General features: G+C 42.5%; 3 protein-coding genes across 4 annotated transcripts; all 3 read right to left on the bottom strand.

Annotated features, from left to right (window-relative positions):
* Window positions 1–877: 877 nt before the first annotated feature.
* Window positions 878–4,889, bottom strand: LOC125514653. 2 transcript variants are annotated; one of them, XM_048679991.1, is made up of 5 exons: window positions 4,647–4,889; window positions 3,815–3,971; window positions 2,514–3,679; window positions 1,733–1,789; window positions 878–1,217 (listed from the first exon to the last, which is right to left on the bottom strand). In XM_048679991.1, exons 2-5 carry the CDS (start codon window positions 3,847–3,849, stop codon window positions 1,204–1,206), a joined length of 1,272 nt encoding a protein of 423 aa, XP_048535948.1. In that variant the 5' UTR covers window positions 3,850–3,971; window positions 4,647–4,889; the 3' UTR covers window positions 878–1,203. The 2 variants fall into 2 exon arrangements, with proteins under 2 accessions (XP_048535948.1, XP_048535947.1); XM_048679990.1 differs by having other exon boundaries at window positions 878–1,789.
* Window positions 4,890–6,008: 1,119 nt separating this feature from the next.
* LOC125516338 lies at window positions 6,009–7,198 on the bottom strand. Its single transcript, XM_048681812.1, has one exon. It carries the CDS (start codon window positions 7,182–7,184, stop codon window positions 6,009–6,011), a length of 1,176 nt encoding a protein of 391 aa, XP_048537769.1. The 5' UTR covers window positions 7,185–7,198.
* A 13,494-nt stretch (window positions 7,199–20,692) lies between these two features.
* Window positions 20,693–23,215, bottom strand: LOC125516337 (putative F-box/kelch-repeat protein At3g17540). The gene is made up of 3 exons (XM_048681811.1): window positions 23,156–23,215; window positions 21,699–22,867; window positions 20,693–20,715 (listed from the first exon to the last, which is right to left on the bottom strand). Exons 1-3 carry the CDS (start codon window positions 23,188–23,190, stop codon window positions 20,693–20,695), a joined length of 1,227 nt encoding a protein of 408 aa, XP_048537768.1. The 5' UTR covers window positions 23,191–23,215.
* Window positions 23,216–27,880: the final 4,665 nt, after the last annotated feature.

Genomic DNA, 27,880 nt, shown 5'->3' with positions numbered 1-27,880 from the left:
TATAAATCCTATTTTGAACATTGATTGACCAAATAACTTGACTTTCAGAACCACTTTTTGTTCCTTTATATATCTGACATGACAAGCATGTTATTATGCTTCTTCCAATTCGTCTACCAGCAAGGTACGGTCGGAAGCAAAATGTCGCCATGGCAGTCCCCAGTTGGCACTCTTGCAGTCACCGGTTGGCAGTCGCCATGGCTGCAGTGATCTTTTGTTTTTTCCTGGATAACTGACTTTGATGGGCGAGTGCCGCGAACGGCAAGGCCAAGATCTGAAAAACATCTTCAGTGTAATTCAGGACAATAAAAATCTCCATGGCAGATCCAAAATAGGACTAGCATTTAACAAAAAAAAAACAGTAATTTTTTCTCCAGCCAAACAAAAACTCACAACACTCTTTTGATTAAGAGCCAAGCCACAAAACTCTTTGAAGTTCAAACAAAAACTGACAACATTTTTCTGATTTGTCTCCAAGAAAGGGCCAAGTCAGTCTCACCCAACTAGGGAAACATCAGTTAGACCACTAGCAACTGGGCATATACAACTGGGGCTCTAGCTAGGCAGTAAAACAGAGCATATACAGGCATTGTCTGCCTCTGCTGCAAGTGGTGATGTGAGCAGCATTATCACAATTACTCCCTCTGTCCCGGAATATAAGAACGTTTTTGACACTATGCTAGTGTTAAAAACGTTCTTATATTTTGGGACAGAGGGAGTAGATCACTAGCAAGACTCAGAGTTAGGGACTTCACAAAGAAACTCTGTAAAATGCCAGAGCCTACTGCTCATTGTCCATCCACCTTGCTAGTACCTCGCATCACAGAGCAAAGCATTAGCCGAACCAATTCCACGAGTCACTAATCAGGCACGCAAATTGACTGATGTCTGCTGATCGTAGATACTAATATTTATAAGAGTTCAGATGATTAAACCTGATAGGTTCACTTCACAGCCCGCGGTACCTAAAAGTAGAACAACCTACAGACTACATAGAGGAGACATCTCAGCATCGACCATACCACATGCCACAGCGTAGATATCAGATGATCCAACAGACTACATAGCAGGACAGTTTAAGCGTCGACCACACCATACAAAATAGAAGAACTTCACTACAACAACTAGCCATGGCTGCATCTAAGAAAAATTGAAGAACTTCCCTACGCCAACTAGCCATGGCGGTGTCTCAGCAACCCGAATTTAACTCTTAATACCTGCAGAACAATCAATGTCATCACAGTGAAACAAATTTATAATGCTCTCTCACAGCGGAACAAATTTTGTATGGTCCCCAAAAAAAGCATTAACTTAGCCGTAGTGCAGATTATACAAAAAAAATATCCATAGCTGAATCATCCCAGTACACAAGCTAATACTACAAACTGAGAACAACAATAAGGGAACACTTAGTTTGTACTGGCACCAATACGATGACGTGTTTTCAAGATTCTTGCTATATAACTACCTACATACGATCGCAGTAGAAACTACGAGATTGGTCACTCACCGCCTATCTTCTCGAGGCAAAACAAAATTGAACTTCCAAGATTGTCAGCTCATTCCAGATTTACTTTTGTGTGCCAAGCTATATGTGAGGCTCAAGTACAAAGGGAAAATGTCTGGTATCTCTACCCAAGTGTGTGCATCTTGAAAATGTAAGCATAGACTATGCACCATCTTATAAATTGGGTAACCACGAAAAAAAAGATATATGAAAAGGGAAAATTACCTAAGTTGTTTGACCAAGATAACACATTAGCCGCCCCTTTCCGCCCAACTCCCCTGCCTACAAGCAAAAGAAGCCCAAACCATATGAAAACTCAAAGAGAAGTTGAATCAAGGATAGTAAATGAAGCCACATCTATCGCCAGGTCCAAAGAAGAAAGGTAAAAAAATTTACATGTGCAGAGAAAGAAATCATCCAGAATTATTGTTGAGTGAGCTTTGTACAAGTTATGACCATAAGGTCAGAACAACATATGCACGGATTGAGAAACCAGAGTTCCAAACCAAGCATTAGATAGTATTACGTGAAATTAATGAACTAGTGCTACTCTTCGACAAAAACTAGAGCACATGGTATTATGAATTGAAGATTTTATCAAGATCGATCAAGGTAAATTTTAATCTTGCAAGGAAAAATAGTGAATAAGAAAACATATATAACAAGCTTTAAGCCGCCTCCAGATGTTCCAATTGCTTAATTATTTTAGATGCTTTCACTATCTCTTACTGCAGCTTTCCATTTTTTAGAAACCCTCTGATGAAAAGATCATTACAAGCACATAATTGTATCTAGCCTTTAGCAATGGCCAGGCACCAAAGCAATATTTGTATTCCTGTTCTAGCTTTAAAGAAACAAACAACATAATGTATTCTTATATATCGTTCAATCCGTAATCAAGGGAACAATGTTACGGCAATCATGTATCGAAAGTAACTGGAATGAATACGAGTGAAACAAACTAATTGGACTTTTTTGCTTGTACAATGTAGATAGGGGGTATAACCTGCAGTATAGAAATTCGTGTAGGGATAAAAGGTGTTGTGCCACATGTTTTTTCTTTTACCAATACGTTTGATTTGCATGGAGTCAAGTTGGACCATGAAGTTGCCAATCATCGTAGTGAGAACAATCACATTTGTGTCCTCATCATACCCCACGAAAAGTACATAATTCATTCCCCTTGGAAGCATCCCCTCCAGTGGAATAGTTTTCTGCAGCAACACCCATCCAACAACACCATCACAGTTAAATTTTCTCTCCCATAATTGGACAACCAGTCCTGACAAAACAGCGAGGCCAAGTCCACCGTCCTCCATCCGTAAGAGCTGAAAACACCTGTCGTCAACATGGTACTCTGCCGGCTTCTCGATCACATCAAAGCTCTGAATTTCGAAATCAAACACAAGGATATCACCTCCAGAAATTAACCAGCAAAGTGCATTCCCAACTAGGATGCTGGGCCTTGACGCAGAAATTTCATTTCTTATCGCGGTCGAGGAAACATCTCCCCAAACACCAGACACCGAGTCATAGACAGAACAAAATGCCTTCGTATTGTATCCACCCCCATAGACCAGAACCAATTTAAACGGGCTCGAGAAGCAATCTCCGTGAACATGCCCATCTTCGGCATCAGCGCATAACACCGTGCCGTGCCAGGTACAAAAACACCCCATAAAGGCATCATCCACCCACGGTGGAAAAGCCACGCTGCGCTGTTGGCCGGTGAGGGGGTCCCACACGACGGTATTCCGCTCATGCTTGTTGATTACGACAGCGAGGCCATGGCGGCAGCCCATGTATTCTGCGTGCTCTTTGTAGGGCGTGCTGCTCTTGGGCAGGGAGAAGCGAGCGGCAGGGATGCGGTCGGGCGAGTCCATGATGGGAGCAAAGCGGTTAGCGTACCCTTGGAAGAAGCCGAGCAGAGGAGGCTTCCGGTGGTGCTTGCGGAAGCGTTTGTGGAACACGGGGTCAGAGAGGATGCTGCCCCAGCGCTTGCATACGGCAGACGCGCGGGGCAGGGAGGACGGCTTCGGAGGGAGACGGACGAGGATCTCGATTAGGAGGTTGTCGTCACCGAGCACCTTGGACACAGAGCCGGCACCTTTGACCACGAAACGCCGCAGCCTCCTTCCGTCCACACGCGGCGAGCTGGGAATGGGACAGGCCCTGGCACAAAAAAGAAATCTGATCAATAAACACACATATGCAAATCAGGGCAGTTGCCAGAATCAAACACACATACACAAAGTAGTGTAGTGCGCAAAAAAGGAAGAGGGAGAGGAAATGGATGGGGAAGCTTACCCTTGGCCTTGGGGAACCTCAGCAGGATACATCATCTAGTTACCACAGCACCTTCTCTTGTGCACCTTCTCTTCTTTTTTTGAGGCAAGAATGAAGGGAGAGCTGAGCTGAGTTAGTATACAGACTGTCTGTAAGCTAGACCAGCCCAATCCGTCAGCTACAAAGAGCATGAAACAGAAACAAAATATCATACTTCGAGCTTTGTTTATTTTTCTTACACACGGACAGCTAATAAATAAAGAGTCAAAAAAGTGTCCGAATGGAACCGAGACTCTATTTCAGGTAGCAAAGTGCCAAGCAATCTATTTGTGCAGCAGCAATACTAGGCTTCACTTTGCTCATCATCATATACTACATGATAAATGCTGGACATGGAAATGGCGCTGGCGCTAGGTAGGCAAGCAGCAGTTGAATAGCATTGCCAATTCACAGGCAGCATCAACATCACTATCTAAACTGCTAAATTTGACCACTTGCTACAGATATTAGGGCATATAATAATAATACTCTCTCCGTTCACTTTTGTAAGTCATTTCAGACAACTCAAAATGGGCTGTTTTGTACATTGTCTGAAATGTCTTCAAGGTCTTATAAAAGTGAACAGAGGGAGTATATAGATAAGCTAGCGAATCGCACAGCTATATGAATCCTACAACAATGTACGAGATGGAACCAGCGTCGACCATGCCAGCAGCCACAGCAAACAAAGACCTCTGCGAGCAGAAAAATATGTGCTTTAAACTGAACAAGAGCAAGCCCTCTACATATAAGTGTTCATTCAGTGTTTGACTGATCCTACCGGGAGAAGTCAGATCCCAAATCCACAAACTACCTTGTACTTCAGACGAGGGAGGATGGCTGTGGAGCGAGGCGGAGGAGGACCTCCCGGAGCAGGCCCGAGTCTTCCAGCGGCGAGGAGTGGCGGCGGCTCGTACTTGGGCGGTCCGAGATCCCCTTACGCGATGGTGAGCTAGGGTTCCTCCTAATGGCGAAGGGACGAGGAGAATCACCCAGGAATGCAGACCAGACCGAAACTGGGTCTGTTTAGGGGCGCTCGCCGTTCCTCCCGGAGGAGCCGTGCATTGCCACCTATATGCTGACAATAAGGGAACATTTAGTGTGCATTGCCACCTATATGCTGACATGTTTTCAAGATTCTTGCTATATAACTACGTACGATCACAGTAGAAATTAGGAGATCGGTGGCTCACCACCTATCATCTGAGGCAAACAAACTGAACTTTTAAGATTGTCAACTCAATCCAGATTTACTTTTGTGTGCCAACCCATATGTGAGGCTCAAGTACAAATGGAAAATGGCACAAAGGCATGCTTCTTGAAAATGCATCTTGTAAATTGGGTAGCCAAGCAAAAAAAAGATATATGAAAAGATAAAATTACCTAAGTTGTTTGACCAAGATAGCACGTTAGCAGATCTAGTGTGTTCACAGTTTCAGATCCGCCCCTTTCGCCCCAACTCTCCTGCCTACAAGCAAAAGTAGCCCAAACCATATGAAAATTCTAAGAGAAGTTGAGTCCAGGATAGAAAATGAAGCCACATATATCGCCAGGTCCAAAAAAGAATGGTAAAATTGATTACATGTTCAGAGAAAATGCATTTATCCAGAATTATTGTCGAGTCAGTTTTGTAACAGTTATGACCATAAGGCCAAAATAAAATATGCACGGATTGGGAACCCAGAGTTCCGACACAAGCATTACATAGTGCTACATGAAATTAATGAACTAGTACTACTCTTCGATAAAAATAGAGCGCATGGTATTATGAATTGACGATTTCTATCAAGAACGATCAAGTTAAATTTTAATCTTGCAAGGAAAAATAGTGAATAAGAAAACATAACAAGCTTTAAGCCGCCTCCAGATGTTCCAATTGCTTAATTACTCTATTGCCACTTCCCAATTTTTAGAACCCCCCTGATGAAAAGATCATTACTAGCACATAATCGGACTTAGCCATTAGCAATGGCCAGGCATCAAAGCAATATTCCTGTTCTAGCTTTAATGGACGTCTATAATAAGAAGAAGAAACTAGACAACCATAAGATGACCAGATCAACAGAGGAACAAATAAACAATGTATTTTTATGTATCTAGCTCAATCCTAATAACAGGAACAATGTTACCGCAATAACGTACCAAAGGTAACTGGAATGAATACGAGCGAAACAAACTAATTCGACTTTTTTGCTTGTGCAATGTAGTAGGGGGTATTACCTGGAGTACAGAAATTTCTGTAGGGATAAAAGGTGTCATGACATATATTGTTTCTTTTAACAATATGTTTGATCTGCATTGAGTCGAGTTGGAGTGTGAAGTTGCCGGTCATAGTAGTGAGAACAATCACATTTGCGTCCTCATCATACCCGACGAAAAGTACAGAATCCATTCTCGTTGGAACCATACCCTCGAGTGGAATGGTTTTCTGCAGCAGCACCCATTCGAAAACACCATCACGGTTAGATTTCCTCTCCCATAATTCGATAGTGAGGTCCAACAAAACAGCGAGGCCAAGTCCATCATTCTCCATCCGTAAGAGCTGAAAACACCAGTTGTCGGTACCATGGTTTTCAACCGGCTTCTTGATCAGACCAAGACTTTGCATTTCCAAATCAAACACAAGGACATCACCTCCACGAATCAACAAGCAAAGTGCATTCCCGACAAGGATGCTGGGCCTTCTTAACCAAGACATTCCAGCTGTTTTCGTCATCGTCGAGAAAATATTTCCCCAAACACCAGACGCTGAGTCGTAGACAGAACAAAGTGCCGGTGTATTGTAGTCAGCAAAGATCAAAACCAATTTAAATGGGCTCGAGAAGCAATCTCCGTGGACATGCCCATCTTCGGCATTGACGCACAATACAGCGCCATGCCAGGCCCAGGAACGCCCCAACGTGCACCCTGGTGGAAAAGCCACAATGCGCTCTTCACCTGTGAGGGGATCCCACACGACGGTCTCAAGCTTATGCAGGTTGATTAGGAGAGAGAAGCCATGGCGGCAGCCCATGTATGCTTCATTTTGGTGGTAGGGTGTGCTGCTCTTGGGCAGGGAGAAGCGGGCAGCAGGGATGCGGTCTGGCGAGTCCATGGAAGGAATGAAGTTTTTAGCATACCCTCTGAAGAAGCCGAGCAGAGGAGGTTTCCGGTGATGCTTGCGGAAGCGTTTACGGAACTCGGGCTCGGAGAGGATGCTGCCCCACTGCTTGCATACAACGGACGCACGGGGGAGCGAGGATGGCTTTGGTGGGAGGCGGATGAGGATCTTGGTGAGGAGGTTGTCATCTCCGAGCACATCAGACAACGGGTCGGCTGGCGGCCTGGAACACAACAGCCTATTTCCATCCATAGACTGAGAACTGGGAGTGGGATTGACACTGACACAATAAAAGAAAATTTAATCAATTGACTGGTTTCTCCAATGATCTAGCACACATACGTACATCCATCCAGCACAGCATACACAAAGTAAGTAGCTGCTCTCACACATATGTACTCCCTCCGTTTCTTTTTACTCTGCATATAAGATTTGTCTGAAATCAAACTTTCTTAAGTTTGACCAAATTTATATAAAAAATATATTAAGATCTACAATAAAAAAGTTATATAATATAAAAATATTTTCATGATGCATGTAATGATATTGGTTTCAGATTGTGAATGTTGATATTTTTTTCTTATAAAGCTGGTAAAACTTTACGAAGTTTGACTTGAGATATGCAGAGTAAAAAGAAATGGAAGGAGTACATCCAGCACGACATAGCATACAAGAAATTAAGAGGGAGAGGAACTAGATGGGGAATTTTACCCTTGGACTTGGGGAATCTCAGCAGCAGGATCCGCCATCTCTTCTCCTCCCTCTCAATTGTTGCAGCAGGGGAGGAATGTTAGGGTTCAATCAGAAGGGGAAATCTGGCTAGGGTTTTATTGTACGGAAAAGTTAAGAAGACGGATGAAGAAGGATTGGATGGAGAGGAAGAGGAAGGAGAAGGGTTTGCAGACCTCGAATCGCCGGTGGGTGGCTTCACTCCGCCAGACGGGGCGGCGGGATCAGGTCGCCGGCGGCTCCGCTCCTCCTTTATCTCTTGGACCAACTGTGTGAGGGTGGAGATTAGGGACTGACGAACGAGGGGGTACACAGAATGTAGAGAAAAATCCTTATTTGACACTAACCTAAAATGAGGTTCCTTATTTGGCCCTGGAGAAAAAATCCCTTATTTGACATTCAGTATTAATTTATTTCCTTATGTGACACCGCTGTTGGTAAAGTTAGACCATTCCGTCAAAAAAATCGTGTGGACCAAAATACCCCTCTTCTAGTTGCTATCCTACATCAAACAAAGAAAACAAATCCCAACCCGAACCTGTCGCCCCCCACGTCTCTGTCTCGAGTCCCCACCCGAACCCTAGCGGCGGCGGCAACAGAGTGCTAGCTCGTGCCGTCGGCGGTGGCATAATATAGATTTACTTATTCTTGTATTATTCTTCCAACTATACAGGCTCACTGCTTTCCTATTGCTCATGTAGAGAACCACCAAAGAATAGGGGAAAGACAACCAAAACAGCTGAGGTATCCATTGTGCCTTGGAGGATGGAGCACCAACAAGAATGTGTTTTCCACCAAGGTTAGTAATTTTACACATATGCTCATGATTACATGAAAAAAATGTTGAATTCTAAGTAGCTTTCTGCTCACCATAGCCAAAGCTTAGAAACTACAACTAGGAAAAAGGGCAAACATGTTAACTCTAGTACTGCAACATCAAAAAGGTGATTACAACTAGTTTAGATTTACATTTTTGATTAAAGTAAAACTTGTTGAGTATTCTGGTTGCTTCCTACTCACCATAACAAAAGCTTGGAGAATACAGACAAAAAGGGAAAGGGGGGCAAATCTGAATCGGTTTGATCCAAGAGGTATTGTTTTTGTTTTTCGCTCACATGTTATGTATAATTTTTTTTTCATTTGCTAAATATTACTATTGCCATACATGTATAAGTGCAGACCTATAACCGTCTCAAATCAGTGGGAGCCAATTTCCATCCAGTTTCCTATGCCCGGCGATGAAACAAATGTTCCTGCGAAGGTTAGGGGCAAGAGTAAAAGAAAGAGTGTGCTGAAAAGATTCCTATGGTGCCACAAGACAGCCCAGCATGTGCACAAGAAACAAAAAATTAACCCTGCAAGCCCTTCAATGAGCACAAGAACCTCCATAAGCATGTGATTCTCATTTGTTTTCCTTTTATGTCATGGTTACTTTTGGAGGTTCTTTTGTGTTGCTCATGTGATGTACATGTGGACTTGACCTCATGTGTGAAACAATATGTGATGCATTCGCTGTGTACTACTTGTTGATGTATGTGGTAAGTGTGAACCTGAATGTGATGTATTCGTGAACATGGATGTTTCTAGTAGTTGTACATGTTGTGACGCATTTTGTATGTATATATATAAATTGTGTGAGATACGGGATCAAATTATAGGGGAGGTTCTACCCAATTTTTCATTTTTTCAATTAAAATCAGAGGATAATTTTTGGATTGAAATATGTTCGGTGACCAAATTATGGGGTCTTAATTGGTCATTTAACATGACCAAATATGCAACATCACTGTAGATATTGTCGCACATTTTTGGTCACCTTATGCACCAGGGGTAGAAAGGTCTCTTCGTGTCTGTCTTTAACACCGTTAGTTAACGAAATGCAGTAGAGTGTCATATTGGGAAAGAAATTTAGAGCAGATGTCAAATAGGGAAGAAAATTTTCTCCAGGGCCAAATAGGAAACCTTATCACAATTAATGTTGCTAAACCTCACTTTGATCCAAACCCAATTCAAATTCAAATTTAAAATAAAGTCAAATTATTATTTCCACGAACAGTAAAATAAAAATGTTTTCTAGGTTGCAAAATTTCACTAACTAACTGTCATGCATGAACCAACATTATTTGAATATTTGAAATGCCCTTAATCTATTTAAAATTGGACCAGCAACATTAAATTGAGACATTTCAATTTAAAAAATTAGCTAAACTATTCAGATTAAATTGAAACTTTGTGTGATACTTCAAAACCTTGTATAGTATTTATGTGCCAAATTTAATATTCACCAAAATTCAATTTGTACTAAAAGAAATTGCAAAACTAAGAAGAAATAATAAAACAGAAAAGGAAAAGAACATAAGGAAAATACACACTATGCACTTTGGCTCTAGGTCAACAGTGCGGCCCAGCCCACTGATGCGGCTTGAAACTGCGTCGGTATTTCCCTAAAGAGGAAGGGATGATGCAGTACATCTACGGTAGGTATTTCCCTTAGTTGTGAAACCAAGGTATCAATCCAGTAGGAGAACCAAGCAACACTATGTAAACGGCACCTGCACACAAAGAACAAATAGTTGCAACCGACGCGTAAGAGGGGTTGTCAATCCCTCCATGGTAAAAAGATAGTTAAATTTTTATGAGTTTGGATAAGTAGATCTGAATAAAACACGAAATAAAATAGGTAAAGAAAAAGTGCAGCAAGGTATTTTTGCGTTCTTGGAATAATATATCTGAAATAAAATACGGCAAAAGATAGATTGGAAAGCAAATATGATAAAAGATAGACCCGGGGCCGTAGATTTCACTAGTGGCTTCTCTCGAGAAAATAGCATACGGTGGGTAAACAAATTACTGTTGGGCAATGGATAGAAGAACAAATAATTATGACAATATCCAAGGCAATGATCATGTATATAGGCATCATGTCCAAGATTAGTAGACCAACGATTCTCCATCTACTACTATTACTCCAGACATCGACCGCTATCCAGCATGCATCTAGTGTATTAAGTTCATGGAGAAACAGAGTAATGCAATAAGAACGATGACATGATGTAGACAAGATCTATTCATGTAGGAATAGACCCCATATTTTTATCCTTAATAGCAACGATACATACGTGCCTTGCTACCCCTTTTGTCACTGGGTGAGGACACCGTATGATCGAACCCATCACAAAGCACCTCTTCCCATTGTAAGAAAAATCAATCTAGTTGGCCTAACTAAACCAAACATTCGGATAAGAAATACGAGGCTATAAATAATCATGCATATAAGAGATCAAAGAAGACTTAAATAATATTCATGGATATTGATCTGATCATAAACTCGAACTGAAGAAAATATGCCCTAGAGGCAATAATAAAGTTGTTATTTTATATTTCCTTATTCATGATAAAGGTTTATTATGTTGGGGAACGTAGCATAAATTCAAAATTTTCCTACGTGTCACCAAGATCTATCTATGGAGTCATCTAGCAACGAGGGAGGAGTGGATCTAGATACCCTTGTAGATCGCGCGCGGAAGCGTTCAAGAGAACGGGGTTGATGGAGTCGTACTCGTCGTGATCCAAATCACCGATGATCCTAGCGCCGAACGGACGGCACCTCCGCGTTCAACACACGTACGGAGCAGCGACGTCTCCTCCTTCTTGATCCAGCAAGGGGGAGGAGAGGTTGATGGAGATCCAGCAGCACGACGGCGTGGTGGTGGAAGTAGCGGGATTCCAACAGGGCTTCGCCAAGCGCTGCGGGAGGAGGGAGATGTGTCATGGGAGGGAGAGGGAGGCGCCAGGGCTTAGGTTGTTGCTGCCCTCCCTTCCCCCCACTATATATAGGGCCAAGGGAGAGGGGGAGGCGCAGCCTTGGCCCTTCCTCCAAGGAAGGGTGCGGCCAGGGAGGAGTCCCTCCTCCCCAAGGCACCTCGGAGGTGCCTTCCCCCTTTAGGACTCTTCCTCTCCCTTGATTCTTGGCGCATGGGCCTCTTGGGGCTGGTGCCCTTGGCCCATATAGGCCAAGGCGCACCCCCTACAGCCCATGTGGCCCCCCGGGGCAGGTGGCCCCACCCGGTGGACCCCCGGGACCCTTCCGGTGGTCCCGGTACAATACCGGTGACCCCGAAACTTGTCCCGATGGCCGAAATAGCACTTCCTATATATAATTCTTTACCTCCGGACCATTCCGGAACTCCTCGTGACGTCCGGGATCTCATCCGGGACTCCGAACAACTTTCGGGTTACCGCATACTAATATCTCTATAACCCTAGCGTCACCGAACCTTAAGTGTGTAGACCCTACGGGTTCGGGAGACATGCAAACATGACCGAGATGACTCTCCGGTCAATAACCAACAGCGGGATCTGGATACCCATGTTGGCTCCCACATGTTCCACGATGATCTCATCGGATGAACCACGATGTCAAGGACTTAATCAATCCCGTATGCAATTCCCTTTGTCTATCGGTATGATACTTGCCCGAGATTCGATTGTTGGTATCCCGATACCTTGTTCAATCTCGTTACCGGCAAGTCTCTTTACTCGTTCCGTAACACATCATCCCGTGATCAACTCCTTGATCACATTGTGCACATTATGATGATGTCCTACCGAGTGGGCCCAGAGATACCTCTCCGTTTACACGGAGTGACAAATCCCAGTCTCAATTCGTGCCAACCCAACAGACACTTTCGGAGATACCTGTAGTGTACCTTTATAGCCACCCAGTTACGTTGTGACGTTTGGTACACCCAAAGCACTCCTACGGTATCCGGGAGTTGCACAATCTCATGGTCTAAGGAAATGATACTTGACATTAGAAAAGCTTTAGCATACGAACTACATGATCTTGTGCTAGGCTTAGGATTGGGTCTTTGTCCATCACATCATTCTCCTAATGATGTGATCCCGTTATCAACGACATCCAATGTCCATGGCCAGGAAACCGTAACCATCTATTGATCAACGAGCTAGTCAACTAGAGGCTTACTAGGGACATGGTGTTGTCTATGTATCCACACATGTATCTGAGTTTCCTATCAATACAATTATAGCATGGATAATAAACGATTATCATGAACAAGGAAATATAATAATAACTAATTTATTATTGCCTCTAGGGCATATTTCCAACATATTATTCATGCCATTTTATTGATCGGAAACTTAAATACATGTGTGAATACATAAACAAATATCGTGTCCCTAGTAAGCCTCTACTAGACTAGCTTGTTGATCAAAGATGGTTAAGGTTTTCTAACCATGGGCATGTGTTGTCATTTGATAACAGGATCACATCACTAGGATAATGATGTGAGACAAGACCCACACGTTAGCTTAGCATAAGGATCGTCCAGTTTATTGATATTGCTTTATTCATGTCAAATATTTATTCCTTCGACTATGAGATTATGCAACTCCTGAATACCGTAGGAATACCTTGTGTGCTATCAAACGTCACAACGTAATTGGGTGATCATAAAAATTCTCTACAGGTACCTCTGAAGGTGTTTGTTGTGTTGGCATAGATCGAGATTAGATTCGTCACTCCGAGTATAGGAGAGGTATCTCTGCGCCCTCTCGGTAATACACATCATAAAGCTTGCAAGCAAATGACTAAGGAGTTAGTCACGAGGTGATGTATTACGGAACGAGTAAAGAGACTTGCCGGTAACGGTATTGAACTAGGTATAGAGATACCGACGATCGAATCTAGGGCAACTAACATATCGATGGACAAAGGTCGATTAGGACAGCGAGGCCGTGTCGACAGCCCCTGAAGACCTCGTAGTCATTTTAGGGTATGGCGCTCTTGGGCAGGGAGAAACGGGCAGCAAGGATGCAGTCAGGCGAGCCCATCATGGGAGTGAAGCAGTTAGCAAATGCGTTGAAGAAGCCGAGAAGAGGAGGCTTCCGGTGGTGCTTGCGGAAGCGTTTGTGGAACACAGGGTCCGAGAGGATGCTGCTCCAACGCTTGGATACAGCAGACGCGCGGGGCAGGGAGGACGGCTTGGGAGGGAGACGGACGAGGATCCCCCCATGCTGCACCGCCGCCGTCTCGTCTCGTCGTCGCCATACCTGCTTCACTGCCATGCCATCGAAGCTCAAGTCCGAGAGAAAGACCGACTTCAACGGGTTGTGAGCACGTGGCCCCAATCACTTCAGCTTCGAATTTCAGTGCGACAACACTCACTACTGAATCAATCCGTTCAAGAAGGCAGACATCACAACACGAGCCTATGACGTCGCCGCTTGGCGATTTGGCCGGCTGCGATAGGTGCTCAACTTGCCGGAGGTCACAACCCAAGAGGATACAGAGTTCATCGATCCACCGGTGACCATTTTGCTGATCAATGAGGAGGGGAGAAGAAGAAGGAAATCCGCATTATTCCCGGCGAGAGAGAGGCCATGGCGAGGTTCGCGGGGGAGAACCCCCAGTACGTGAAGTACGAGGCAGAGTTCTTCTAGAAGCGAAACCACGGGAAGAACAAGGAGGAGGAGGTGAAGAAGGAGGAGGCTGACCTATCGACGGTGATCAACCTTTCGTCATCGGATGAGGAGGAGTTCCACCTCCGATCCAGAGGAGACCCTGACATATTGGAACTCTGTCGAGGCTGACTATATGTCGAACGAGTGGTGTAATAAAGATCTGTTATGTTTAATCAAGTAGTATGATGAACAATAATGTTTAATGTTTAAATATATGCAACGTTTGGACGTTTGTTTGAATTGATGTATGCAGTATGCTTTCAAAAAAAAAAATTAGGCCATCTATTGGAGTTGTAGGTTTTTGATGCAGTGGAAAACCAGTTTTAGGTGTTGCGAATTTTTTTCCAACCACCTTTTCATGCCTTATTTTAGGGCACCTATTGGAGATGCTCTCAGCAGCTATAAAGTCACTAACTAAACTGCTAACTTCACTAATACATACTATATTACAAAATATTAGTACAAACAAGTTAGCAAATTACACTACTAAATCCTACAAAGCCACTTCACACGCAACAACGTACAATGATAAAGGATGGAACAACTAACATAGTATACAGAGTGTTATTAATTTCAGCATGGGCCATACCAGTGGCTACATTAACAAAAAAGAAAGAGAAAAATGAAAAAAAACGAAAGAAAATGAGACCTATTGTCTTACCACACTTGTGCTTCACAGTAACACCGTGTATTTCATATAGAGAGTCTCCATGTTTTTCATTTCCATATATTAGTGGGATTTTTATATTATAGAACTTGAGTTGCATATTCCGATGACGAGCTTTCTCAAACGCTCGAGGTCTTCATGAGCAAACTCACTTACTTTCATATAGATAGTTTTCATACACTTATAGCTCTAGTACATCTGTTACATAGCAATCCCTACTCCTCGCATTGACATCGATTGTAAGGCCCCTCTGTTGCCGAACGATCAAGCCTCGTCGATGTGAGACTTTCTCATACATTTTTGTCTTCCCTTATAAATCCCCATAATCATTCTCTTTGCCATCCAAATTGCTAAGTCCCTAACTCACGCTCAAGTATTGCATGAGAATTAAAAATGTTGAAGCGAGAAAAAGTATGATTCAATTGTTTCGTTTGGCACCGGGGCTGTTCATGATTTGATATATTTATGTTAGGAAGACTGTGCATGCCATGTTTTACATGATTAAGTGTGTAGGGATCACGTTCTTTAACGTCATTATTTTGAAAGGCAATGATTGTTTACTATTACTAGTATGCTTATGTATTATTGTTTCAATGTCAAATTGATAGACTATTGCCTTGAATCACTCGTATCCCAATATTCATACCACAATTACATAATTTGATCAAGTACATGATAGGTAGCATTGAACATCAAAATTACTTTGTTATCATTTACCTACTAGAGGACGAGTAGGAATTAATCTTGGGGATGTTGATACGTCTCAATCGTATCTATAATTTTTTTATTATTTAATTATATTATGTTATCACTTTTGTATGATTTATATATGTCATTTTATAGTAATTTTTGGACTAACATATTAATTTAGTGCCCAGTGTCAGTTCCTATTTTTTGCTTGTTTTTGGCCTTTAGGAAATCCATCTACAAAATTTTATCACCGCCGCAAGCCTCTGTTCCTCAGCGATCCCATCTAGAGCCATGTTCCGGTACTTTACCTAAGGGGGGGGGATCATTGGGGAGGCCATCTTCATGAACCCCTGCTTCCATGACGATGTGTGAGTAGTTCCTTCAGGACCTACGAGTCCATAGTAGTACCTAGATGGTTCTCTCTCTCCTCTCTCTCTTATTTTTGAATACAATGATCTTCTCTAAGATCCATTTGATGTAATCTTTTACGGTGTGTTTGTTGGGATCCGAGGAATTGTGGGTTTATGATCATATTATTCATCGCGATTTCTGTTGCAGTGTCGTTCCACCCAACGATGCCAGAGCTTCACCTAGGGTCGTCGCTTGAAGCCGCAATTGCGGTCTCCAGCTTGGGGAAGCTTGCCTCAAGATCCGGCTTCAAGTGGAGTAGATTGTCAATCTATTACGACTGGGTGGGGAGCTGCGAGGCCTGCACATCGAGCCGATGCATGACGTTGGCGGTGTCCACCTTGGAATCCTAATGAAGCTTGTCGAGGTTGTCTTTCAGGGTTGGATCCATGGTGTTGATGAGGATTTGGCGGGCGTGGATGCGACAACGTGTATCAAGGGTAAAATCAGAGTGGAGAGGAAGGGTGGCAGCTGGCCTCTAGTACCCAGAGTTTTGATTTTTCCTTTTATGATTCTATTCGCCCCAGGCCAAGATGGCTGAATTTCAGCCATTTTTCAAAAAATTCGGCTAAAATTTGACCAAAATCTATTTTTTCGGTTGAAAGGTACTTTCCGCCCTAGGCCGAGATGACTGAAATTCCGCCGAAATCCATTTTTTTCCGGCTGAAAATCAAAACACAGCTGGTACCACGATGTTAGGGTCCAATTTGATCTAATTTCTCTCACTGATACACCTCGCAGTTCTTACAGATCTTGATTCGGTAGGTAGTTAGTCGAAGAGATTTCCATGATCCACTGTTTGACATCTTCCTTCCTCTTCTCTTCTTTAAGTAGTGGTCGCAGAAGAGTTGGTCGAGGCCTTGGTGCAGTTGACACAGTGCCGATAAAGGCATGTACAACGGTGTCCAGTCAGCCGTCTGTAACACATGCCATGTAGAATATTTATCTAGGTGGAGGGGAGAAAACGAGGAGAGAGAAAAAGGGCGTCTGCAATTCGGCAGACGGTCGATAGCCCTGAAATTTCGCTAGTTGTACGGCTGGGCGTCTGTAGTTTTTCTTTTCCCCATCCGAACCGTCAAATCCCGTCCTCGACAAATCTAATCCACGCAACATGTTTTGCTTTTCTCCGTCGCTACCCGACGAGACCTGCACGGTTGGGGGCCACCGGACTGCTGGGATCGATAGACGTCACGAACGAATGAGCTGCAGCGACCAAAATAATCGATCAAGGATCAGCTAGCTAAACGTCTATGCACAGGTCCAGGGAGGAACTGATTAGATTAACGTACGTGTGTGTACATGCTCCTCGATCTTCAGCGACGGCGGCGGTCCGGCTTTGAGAGCTGCGATTCCCCAATACACACCTTCTTCCTGGGATGCATCACCACGCCGACGCCGTCGCCAGTCTCTTCACGTTCTGGAGCAGTGGCTGATGGAGGTGGATCATTGGAAAAATTTCACTCTAACATCGTAATTTTAGAGGGCTATAGACAGCAAAAAGACGATCCATTGTAGAGGGTGTTTTTACTCATGTCTGTGGATGACGTGGATGGTTGCTATAGCTAATGTACATGCCCAAACTTGCGGTTGGGCTGCACCATCCGCACTGGTCGAGTGGCACTTCTCCTCCCGTTTGGCTGCCATGGCAGCACTTCCGACCTCGCTGTCGTCCGATTTGGTTGCCATGGCAGTGTTTTGAGCAGGAGCTGCATTTGGGTTCCTGGCATAGCCGGGGGCTAGGGTTTCACTCCCAAGTCTCCCATGAGGAGTACACGTAACGATAGAAGCCTTAGGCCTAATAATATCTTTGTATATGAGAAAGATCTACTAAACTATTATCAGGTGTCGAACGGAAAATGTTTGGCGGGAGTACAACATTATGGAGCACACACGAAGATAAAACAACTTTATTCGATTTTTCAATGGATGGAACAATTAATGCTTAAACTGCTGGTTGATCAATTATATTAGATGCAACGACTTCATTCATCAGCACTGTTTTCCACAAGCATGAGATATTGAGATCTAGTATCATGGTGGCGGCGGCGCCGTAGTCCACTTTCGGCAGCAACACTTTGTTTTGTTGCCACTGCATATGGAACTGAAACTGTGACCACCTTGATTATATCCTCTTTCCTTGCACTGATTGTGCCACTCTGGGGCAGTGCAGTCCTCTAATTCCTTGCACTTCCACTTACCTACAAAGGCAATATATTGTGGTACCAGCAATTTAGCTTAGCTTGTACAGTATACAAAGATAAAACAAGAATATAGCTAGCTAGATTTTTATTGTTTTTTCCACGGTTGGAAATCATAGAGTAAAACAATGGCATTGTTGCATACCTTTCTTTGCAATACAGTAAAACAATGCCATTGTTGCATACCTTTCTTTGCATGACAAGATGGCAACAAAGAGGACATCATCACCATGACCACGAGAGCAACCGCCATTGCGTAGACAATCGTCCTTGTATTGCGATTGATGAGTGCCATTCTATGAGAAAAGACTACTTGCCCTCTGTTTCTTCCTTCTCCTATGTGGGATCCACGTCGCCAAGCTCCATTGCAGGTATTTATACAGAGCCACCACCAAGGTTGTGGATATTGATTGATTACTTATTGCATTTATGCGTATCTGTAAACTAATGTTCACATATCCTTGTACTGACATACTCCGACCTTTCTATACACTATATTTATTGAGTTCATATTCTTTTTTGTGGTATTTAATGCCAGGGTTTGTATAGGAGAAAAGCACGAACTAGATGGCATGCATTAGTTGCATGTTGCATTTATTTCCCCAAACTAATTGTTGCTAGCAAAATAATATTATAAGAGATTACATATCCTATTAAGTTCAAATAAATGTCACATCCGTTGTATTTGTTTTTGTTTGGTTTATATGAGCACTAATGCAAGATATCCGGTTGTACCATGCATTTATTTCAAGTTTCTCATAGTAACCATGGGCCACATATGGGCCGTAATAACCTCGGGTAGCAAACGGGCCAAAACATAACATCAGCCACTAATGGGCCATATAACACCGTACATTTAAAAAGGTCCAAAACACAACATGGGCCACAAACGTGCTAAAAGCACAACCGCCCGCTAATGAGCACAAACACATAAGGGCGTCCATGATCTTGCCCGAGTAAGAGGCGGATGGGCTCAGTGGCGAGTCTACTGGGAGGGCTTAAACAGGCTCAAGCCTACCCTCCAAATAACAATATTTTTTACTACTAGTACTTTTATCCCAGCTGAATAGTACATCTACTATCAAGTAGCAAACACACAGTGCCACACACGCACAGCAAACAGGCCACACACGAATGCCCAGCCTCCATCTACTGTAATCACTAGTTCATGTACTGTTATCTAATTTAGTGTCCAATGCAACTTATTTGCAAAAAAGAAGAGTACAAAAATGAGTATGCATGCATGTACTCCTCGCGCTGAACCTGAACCTATCCCAGCTAATCTGAACCTAGATACCCCTCCCTTAACTATTGTGATTGTAATCCCTCCTCCAACTTATGTGGACAACAAAATGAGGAGATGATGGTTATTCTGCAAGATAAATTCAAATTTTGGTTCAAAATTTCATATATATATATATATATATATATATATATATATATATATTTCAAAATTCCTAGAAAAAATCTAGTTAATACTACATGTTTTAAGTAGTAGTTTGGGAAATTCTGACCTTATTTTGACAGCAAGGCTTGGACATCATGTTTTTTTTCAAAAGAGAGCTTAGTTTTCTCGTCGTTGACTTTAGCCTACCCTTCATTTTCTTCCTAGATTCGCCACTGGATGGGCTGGTATATGATGGTATGCATTGGGTGGTGGCTCCTTGATCAGCGCCGAAAAGATCTGGGTTGGTGGTGCCACAAGCTGCCCCGTGGTCATGCTTTATCTCATTGCCTCAACTAGACCAGGCCACAATTTCGCCACTTCGGCTTTAGTGGTGGTTTCTACTCTGGCATTGAAACCATTTTCCGTTTCTTTTTTAAATTTGGTCATTTCTCATCAACGGACTCCCGGCTAGCTTTCCTTCTTTACTTTCTAAGCTCGGGGTCTTCAGGATATGTATGTCCCATCTTTCATGATAGCTTCCTTGTAAGCTGAAAATGCCAGCACATCTCTGTTTATACGAAGGATAATGCCAGCACATACTCTGTTTATCCAAAATAGTACTCCCTCCGTACATATCTTAGTTTCTTTGAAGTAGCTAGGCAACTGGGCTAGGTGTGTACTCTAGTGGATCTGAGCAGCATTATCACAGTTCTCACTAGCAAGACTCGCAAGATCAACCGTACAAAGATGTAAATGTCTTAGTTTCTTTGAAGTGGCTAGGCAACTGGGACTTCACAAGGAAACTGTGTAAAGTACAGACCTTCACAACAGAGCCGAGCATTAACCAGGCATGCAAGTCGACAAACGTCTGCTGATATTAGATAATATACAAGAGTTCACACGGCTAAATCCAACAAGTTCCACTTCACGGGACAGGTGCATAAAAGTATTACAGCCTACATTCTGCATAGAGGAGCAATCTCAGCATCAACCACATCACAGGCCATACATAATAGAAGAACCCACAGACTACATAGCAGGACAATTTGAGCATCGAGTAGCCATGTCTGCGTCTCGGCAAAATAGAAGAACTTCACTGCACTAACTACCCATGCCAGCGTCTCAGCAAAACAGAAGAACCTCCCTAGACCAACTAGTCATGGCTGCGTCTCAGCTCTCCTGCCTACAATGAAGGTTACACTGTACATATCTTAGTACCTGCAGAACAATGAATGTCATCCCAGTCAAACAAATTTGTAGTGCTCTCTCACAGCAAAACAAATTTTGTATGATCCCCGAAAATAAGTATTAACTTTGCCGTAGTGCAGATTATACGAAAAATATCCAAAGCTGAATCACCCCAGTATACAAGCTAATACTACAAACGGAGAACAACAATAAGGGAACATTTAGTTTGTACTGCCACCTATATGCTGACATGTTTTCAAGATTCTTGCCATATAACTGCGTATGATCGCAGTAGAAATTACGAGATCGGTGACTCACCGCCTATCATCTGAGGCAAAAAAAAACTGAACTTTTAAGATTGTTAGCTCATTCCAGATTTACTTTTGTGTGCCAAGCCATATGTGAGGCTCAGGGTACAAATGGAAAATGGCACGGCTTGGAAAACCAGAGTTCCATAACAAGTATTACATAGTACTACGTGAAATTAATGAACTAGTACTACTCTTCGATAAAAATTAGACCACATGGTATTATGAATTGACGATTTCTATGAAGATCAATCAAGTTAAATTTTAAACTTGCAAGGAAAAAAATAGTGAATAAGAAAACATAACAAGCTTTAAGCCGCCTCTAGATATTCCAATTTCTTAATTACTTCAGATGGTTTCACCACTGCAGCAATTGCCACTTTCCAATTTTAAAACACCTCTGATGAAAAGATCATTACAAGCACATAATTGTATTTAGCCTTTCGCAATGGCCAGGCATCAGAGCAATATTTATATTCCTGTTCTAGCTTTAATGGAGCTCTATAATAACAAGAAATTAGATAACCATAAGATGATCAGATCAACAGAGGAACAAATAAGACAACATATTTTTATGTATCTAGCTCAATCCTAATAATAGGAACAATGTTACCGCAATAACGTACCAAAAGTAACTGGAACGAATACGAGCGAAACAAACTAAATTGACTTTTTTGCTTGTGCAATGTAGATAGGGCATATTACCTGCAGTATAGAAATTCCTGTAGGGATAAAAGGTGTCAAGACATATGTTGTTTCTTTTAACAATATGTTTGATCTGCATCGAGTCAACTTGGAGTGTGAAGTTGCCGGTTATAGTAGTGAGAACAATCACATTTGCATCCTCATCATACCCGACGAAAAGTGCAGAATCCATTCTCCTTGGAACCATACCCTCGAGTGGAATGGTTTTCTGCAGCAGCACCCATTCGAAAACACCATCGCAGTTAGATTTCCTCGCCCATAATTTGATAGTCAGGTCCAACAAAATAGCAAGACCTAGTCCATCATTCTCCATCCGTAAGAGCTGAAAATACCAGTCGTCGGTACCATGGTTTTCTACCGGCTTTTCGATCAGGCTAAGACTTTGCATTTCGAAATCAAACACAAGGACATCACCTCCAGAAATCAACAAGCAAAGTGCATTCCCGACAAGGGTGCTGGGCCTTCTTAACCTTGACATTCCAGCTGTTATTGTCATCGTTGAGAAAATATCTCCCCAAACATCAGACGCCGAGTCATAGACAGAACAAACTGCCGGTGTATTGTACTCAGCGCAGACCAAAACCAATTTAAACGGGCTCGAGAAGCAATCTCCGTGGACATGCCCATCTTCAGCATTGACGCACAATACAGTGCCATGCCAGCCACTGTAACTCCACATTAAGGTACTGTTGAACCCTGGTGGAAAAGCCACGATGCGCTCTTCACCGGTGAGGGGATCCCACACGACGGTCTCGTGCTTATGCATGTTGATTAAGAGAGAGAGGCCATGGCGGCAGCCCATGTATGCTTCATCGGTGTGGTAGGGTATGCTGCTCTTGGGCAGGGAGAAGCGGGCAGCAGGGATGCGGTCAGGTGAGTCCATGGCAGGAATGAAGTTTTTAGCATACCCTCTGAAGAAGCCGAGCAGAGGAGGTTTCTGGTGGTGCTTGCGGAAGCGTTTGAGGAACTGGGGGTCGGAGAGGATGCTGCCCCAGCGCTTGCATACGACACACGCATGGGGGAGCGAGGACGGCTTCGGAGGGACGCGGACGAGAATCTCGATGAGGAGGTTGTCGTAGCCAAGCACCTTGGACACCGGGCCGGCCAGCGGCACAGAACGGCGCCGCCTCTTCCGGTCCACACGCGGCGAGCTGGGAATGGGATCGGCCCTGGTATGAATAGAAATGTAATCAATGGACACACATATGCACATCAGGCAAGTTGCAAATTAAACATCCAACATACATATGCACATCCTTGATCAATAGAATAGCATAGCATACAACGAGTAATAATGAATCAACTGGTTTATCCCATTATCCCACACACATATGCACATCCATCGAGCATATACCATACACAAAGTAGGTGCTCACACATATGTTACATCCATCCAGCATATATAATAGCGTATACAAAGTAATGCAGAGGGAAAGGAACTGGATTGGGAATCTTACCCTTGGCCTTGGGGAACCTCAGCAGCAGCATCCATTAGAAGCACCTATCTCCCCACAGCTGCGGCAGGGGAGGATTGTTAGGGTTTGATTCGGAGGGGGAAATCTAGCTAGGGTTTACTTTTACTACTAGGGAAAAATTAAGAAGAGAAAAGAAGAACGGAGTTACTAGTTTAGATGGAGAGGGAGAGGAACGAGTAGATTGGGTTGCCAGACCTCGAATCGCCGGTGGGTGGCTGTCGGAGACGGGGCGGTGGGGTGAGGTCGCCAGCGGCTCCGCTCCTCCTTTCTCCTCTCCGCAATTTTTTTTTAGAAACTTCTCCGGTCCGCAGCTGAGAGTGGGAGTGGGGAACGACCACTATAGTAAGCATAATTTTTTTTGTGAGATAATTTCATTTTTGGAAACCATGGTTTTTAGGAAAATCATGATGTTTGTTGAAGCATAAATATTTTCTTTCCATTTTTTATTTTGTGATACCCGATTTTAAAAAAACATGAATATCCTTATATTTCTAAATTTTCATTTTTTTTATTTTAATACACTTTCTTGTGATATATTTCAAGGAGTTATTTTTTGCACAGTTTATATTTCTAAAAATAACCCCCCCCCCCTTTCTTTCAATTTTGTAAATCCTATTTTGATCATTGTTTGACCAAATAACTTGACTTTAGGAACTATTTTTTAGTTTCTTCATTTATTTTTATTTTTTTAACACAAGAAGGCGCCAAGCGCCAAGATATCATTCATCTCAAAAGCATAGTACAACGTGTATTACATATCCCTGGAGTTGAAAGTTATGAAGATAAAGCAAAGTTGGGCAAAGAGAATTGCTTTCAGAGGAATGAGTACAGCTAAGGACAGAGTCTACTCTTGAGTTGAGAACCTGATGAGCACAATCATGAGCTATTCCATTGATGTTCCTGTTAATATGGTAAACAGCAGTCTGGATAGAAAAAGTGTCCTAAAGAAAATCGCTAATTGGAGTGCGACACATCCAGTTGATCGAGACATCATTGATGTTCCTGTAAGCAGTCATCTTGGCCAACAAGAGATTATCCGTGAAGAAAGTATTCTTTATATGCCAAGCATGTTATTATGCTTCTTCCAATTGATCTACCACCAACACAGCAAGATTCACAAACTACTTAACCAGTACAGAGTTTCAACTACTTTACTTAAATTTTTGATTTTTGTGTAGTATTATGTTGTAATGAACCAATTGACCAATACACAGTAGTCTATGAGTGAATCTATCTCTCTTTCTTTTTTCGCGATGGAGACTGAATTGAGGTATTCAACGTATGCTGTTGAAGACTGCATGAACAAGAAAAAAGAAATCTACAAGGTCAGGTCGAGTGCAGGCTACGACATTGTGAATGTCATGTCTGTACTGCAAGGAAATGGAGCATGGAGCAGGCCAGCAGGGCATGGCTAAAAGGTCAAATCGTATAGAACTGAAACTGTGCTAAAAAACTGAACATCACGGCCAAACATTTTAATTTTGACAGCAGCAAGGATCTAAGGCAGCATTTTTCCTTATGCGCACATAGCCCCAGAGGCCAAGGTGCAGCCGGAAGAAAAACGTCGCCGTGGCAGTCACCGGTTGGCTCTCTCGCCAGGCCGCTGCGGTCTTTGTTTTTCCTGGAGGACCAACTTATTGGACAAGTGTCAGAAATGGCAAGTCCAAGATCTGAAAAGTATCTTCGGTGTAACTGAGGACAAGAAAAATCTCTATGACAGATCCAGAATAAGACTAGCATTTAAGGAAAAAATCAGTAATTTTCTCCAGTCAAATAAAGTTCAAACAAAATCTCACAACTCTTTTGCTCAAGAGCCAAGTCATAAAACTCTTTGAAGTTCAAACAAAAACTGACAACATTTTTTTGATTTGTCTCCTCCAAGAAAGAGCCAAGTCAGTCTAACCCAATTAGGCAAACATCTCCTCTGAGTTCAAACAAAAACTCTTTGAAGTTCAAACAAAAACTGACAACATTTTTTTGATTTGTCAGCATTTTCCTTGCAATCCAGAAATCCAACTGAAGTCAATAACCATGACAATTTATCGGTGGCGAATATCCAGACACCGGAATATAAAAGTGTATATGCATGAAGCAGGGGATACTGTTGAAAGTACTGAAAACATCAGAGGTGCTAAAGAGGGTCATGTTGCAACCCAACAATGAAGGTTGAAGTAGGCAACTAGGGCAGGGGATGCAAGCATTGTCTGCTTCTGCTGCAAGTGGTGATGTGAGCAGAGCATTATCACAGTTTGATCACTAGCAAGACTCACAGTTAGGGGACTTCACAAAGAAACTCTGTAAAGTGCCAGAGCCTACTGCTTCTTGTCCATCCAACTTGCTAGTGCCTCGCATCACAGAGCAAAGCATTAGCCGAACCAATTCCACGAGTCACTAATCAGGCACGCAAATTGACTGACTGATGTCTGCTGATCTTAGAGAATATACAAGAGTAAGAGTTTGCACGCCTAAATCCGACAAGTTCCACTTCATAGGCCACACTACATAAGAAAAGTAGGACAACCTACATACTACATAGAGGAGACATCTCAGTCTCAACCACTTCACATGACACAGCTTACATAGCGGAAGAACCTACATACTACATAGCAGGATATTTTGAGCGTCGACCGCACTATAAATAGAAGAACTTCCCCACACCAACTAGCCATGCCGAATTGAACCCTTAATACCTGCAGAAAAACCAATGTCATCTCAGTAAAACAAATTGCTAATACTCTCTGACAGAAAAGCCAAAATTTGTATGATCCCCCAAAATAAAATTGAATTTCCCATAGGTAAAATTATACAAAAAATATCCAAACCAAATCGTGCAGTGTTATTAGACAAACTAACACTACAACCGGGGAACAGCAAAAGAGAATATTTAGTTTATACTCGCACCCATTTGTTGACAGATTTTAAAGATTCTTACGATATAACTACGTACGATCATGTTAGAAACTAAAAGATCAGTGACTTGACGCCTATCATCTGAGGTAAAAAACTGAACTTCCAAGATTTTGAACTCGGTCCGGATTTACTATCTGTGCCGAGCCCATGTGAGAGGCTCAGAGTACAGCGCAAAAATTTCTGGTATCTCTACTCAAAGGTATGCTTTTTTTCAAATATAAGAATCGACAATGCACAGGAGTTCCTTGACATTCAATCACTGAATATGGCCTTCCACCTCGCCTTATTAATGCAGGCCAGAGAGGAGGTCCAAGAGATTCGGAACAACACTGCCACACAGCAACTCAGCGAAGCTGAAATTCTTTGCTTGCCTGCTCTTCTCTGATCGGTTGAACACATACAACATGCTACGCAGATGCCACTACATCACTGGACCAGGTGTTGAAAAGAAATGTTAACTGCTTCCTCTACGAGCTTCAGACTGAAGAAACTCTTGTGCATCTATTCTTCCCATGTCCTTCTGCCAGACAATGTACACTTAGCCTCTCTGAATATCAACTGGGGGTCTGATGGAGATAGATTTTAACTTATTAACTGCTGCCAAATAGGCCTGGGACAGACCCATGTTCATGTTCATGTACTGCAGCTGTTTGGTCCTTGTGGAAAGAACGAAACAAAATGGTCTTCCAAAGAATTCCCCACTCTCACAGATCATGGCTGTCTAGATTTAATCAAGATTTTGCCATTGTTGAGATACAGGGGGAAGTCTGAGATTGAGGATTTCATAAGCTCCCTAGTGCAACAAATTACCTGAAAACCTTGTACTAGTATCTTCTCTTTTGGTTAGGGTCAAAGACTGTAGGAGCCTCTCCTACTATCCTTAATTTTGTTTCATTAATACAAGACTGTAGGAGCCTCTCCTACTGTCCTTTACAGTTCAAAAATGCATAGACAATGCATCCTTACGTAAACTGAGTAACCAAGAAAAAAGTTGTACAAAAAGATAAATTTACCTAAGTTTTTTGACCAAGATAGCACGTTAGCAGATCTTGTGTGATCGCAGTTCCCGAAGCAAAAGAAGCACAGAACCAAATGAAAATAAAGAGAAGTTGAGTCAACGAAGAAGGCATATGTGCAAACCACTATATACTCATGCAATTAGAGTATGGGAAACTGGCTTTTGTGGCAAGGATAGTAAATGAAGCCACATCTATTGCCAGGTCCAGAAAAATAAATGCTGGGACTTGTACAAGTGAGCTTGTACGAATTATTGACCAACATGCCAAAACAATATATGCTCGGATTGGGAAACCTGAGTTACAAAACAAGCATTACATAGTACTATGTGAAATTAAAGAATTAGTACTACGTTTGAATAAAATTAAAGTGCATGCATTATGAATTGACGATTATCACTCACCAAAAAGACTAATTGATGACTAGTATCAAGATAAATTTTAATCTTGCAAGGAAACATAGTGAATGAGAAAACCTAACAAGCTTTAAGCTTCTAGATATGCCAAGTGGTAAACTATTCACATAGCAAATGGTTTCACTGTATTCTCTTACTGCAGTTGTTGCCAGTTTCCAATTGTTAGAAACCCTCCGATGAAAATATCATTACAAGCACAAAATCATAAAGCTTGTGCAATGTAGACAGGGAGGTATTACCCGCAGTATAGAAATTTTTGTAGGGATAAAAGGTGTCCAAACACATGGTGTTTCTCTTTACAATCTGTTTAATCTGCATGGAGTCAAGTTTGAGTGTGAAATTTCCTGTCGGCGTAGTGAGAACAA

Source organism: Triticum urartu, chromosome 6, assembly GCF_003073215.2.
Source record: "Triticum urartu cultivar G1812 chromosome 6, Tu2.1, whole genome shotgun sequence".
In the NCBI taxonomy this organism is placed as follows: Eukaryota; Viridiplantae; Streptophyta; class Magnoliopsida; order Poales; family Poaceae; genus Triticum; species Triticum urartu.
Note: the sequence above shows the minus strand (reverse complement) of the source record. Positions and strands in the feature narration are given on the sequence as shown.

Coding starts and splice junctions, on each gene's coding strand:
- LOC125516338 (XM_048681812.1), bottom strand. CDS start 7,184: ATGGATGGAAATAGGCTGTTGTGTTCCAGGCCGCCAGCCGACCCGTTG.
- LOC125514653 (XM_048679990.1), bottom strand. CDS start 3,849: ATGATGTATCCTGCTGAGGTTCCCCAAGGCCAAGG. Junction 3,680..3,814: donor GAGGTTCCCCAAGGCCAAGG/GTAAGCTTCCCC, acceptor TTTTTGTGCCAG/GGCCTGTCCCATTCCCAGCT. Junction 1,790..2,513: donor CACGAATTTCTATACTGCAG/GTTATACCCCCT, acceptor TTTTGCTTGTAG/GCAGGGGAGTTGGGCGGAAA.
- LOC125516337 (XM_048681811.1), bottom strand. CDS start 23,190: ATGGATGCTGCTGCTGAGGTTCCCCAAGGCCAAGG. Junction 22,868..23,155: donor GAGGTTCCCCAAGGCCAAGG/GTAAGATTCCCA, acceptor TATTCATACCAG/GGCCGATCCCATTCCCAGCT. Junction 20,716..21,698: donor CAGGAATTTCTATACTGCAG/GTAATATGCCCT, acceptor ATTGTTCTGCAG/GTACTAAGATATGTACAGTG.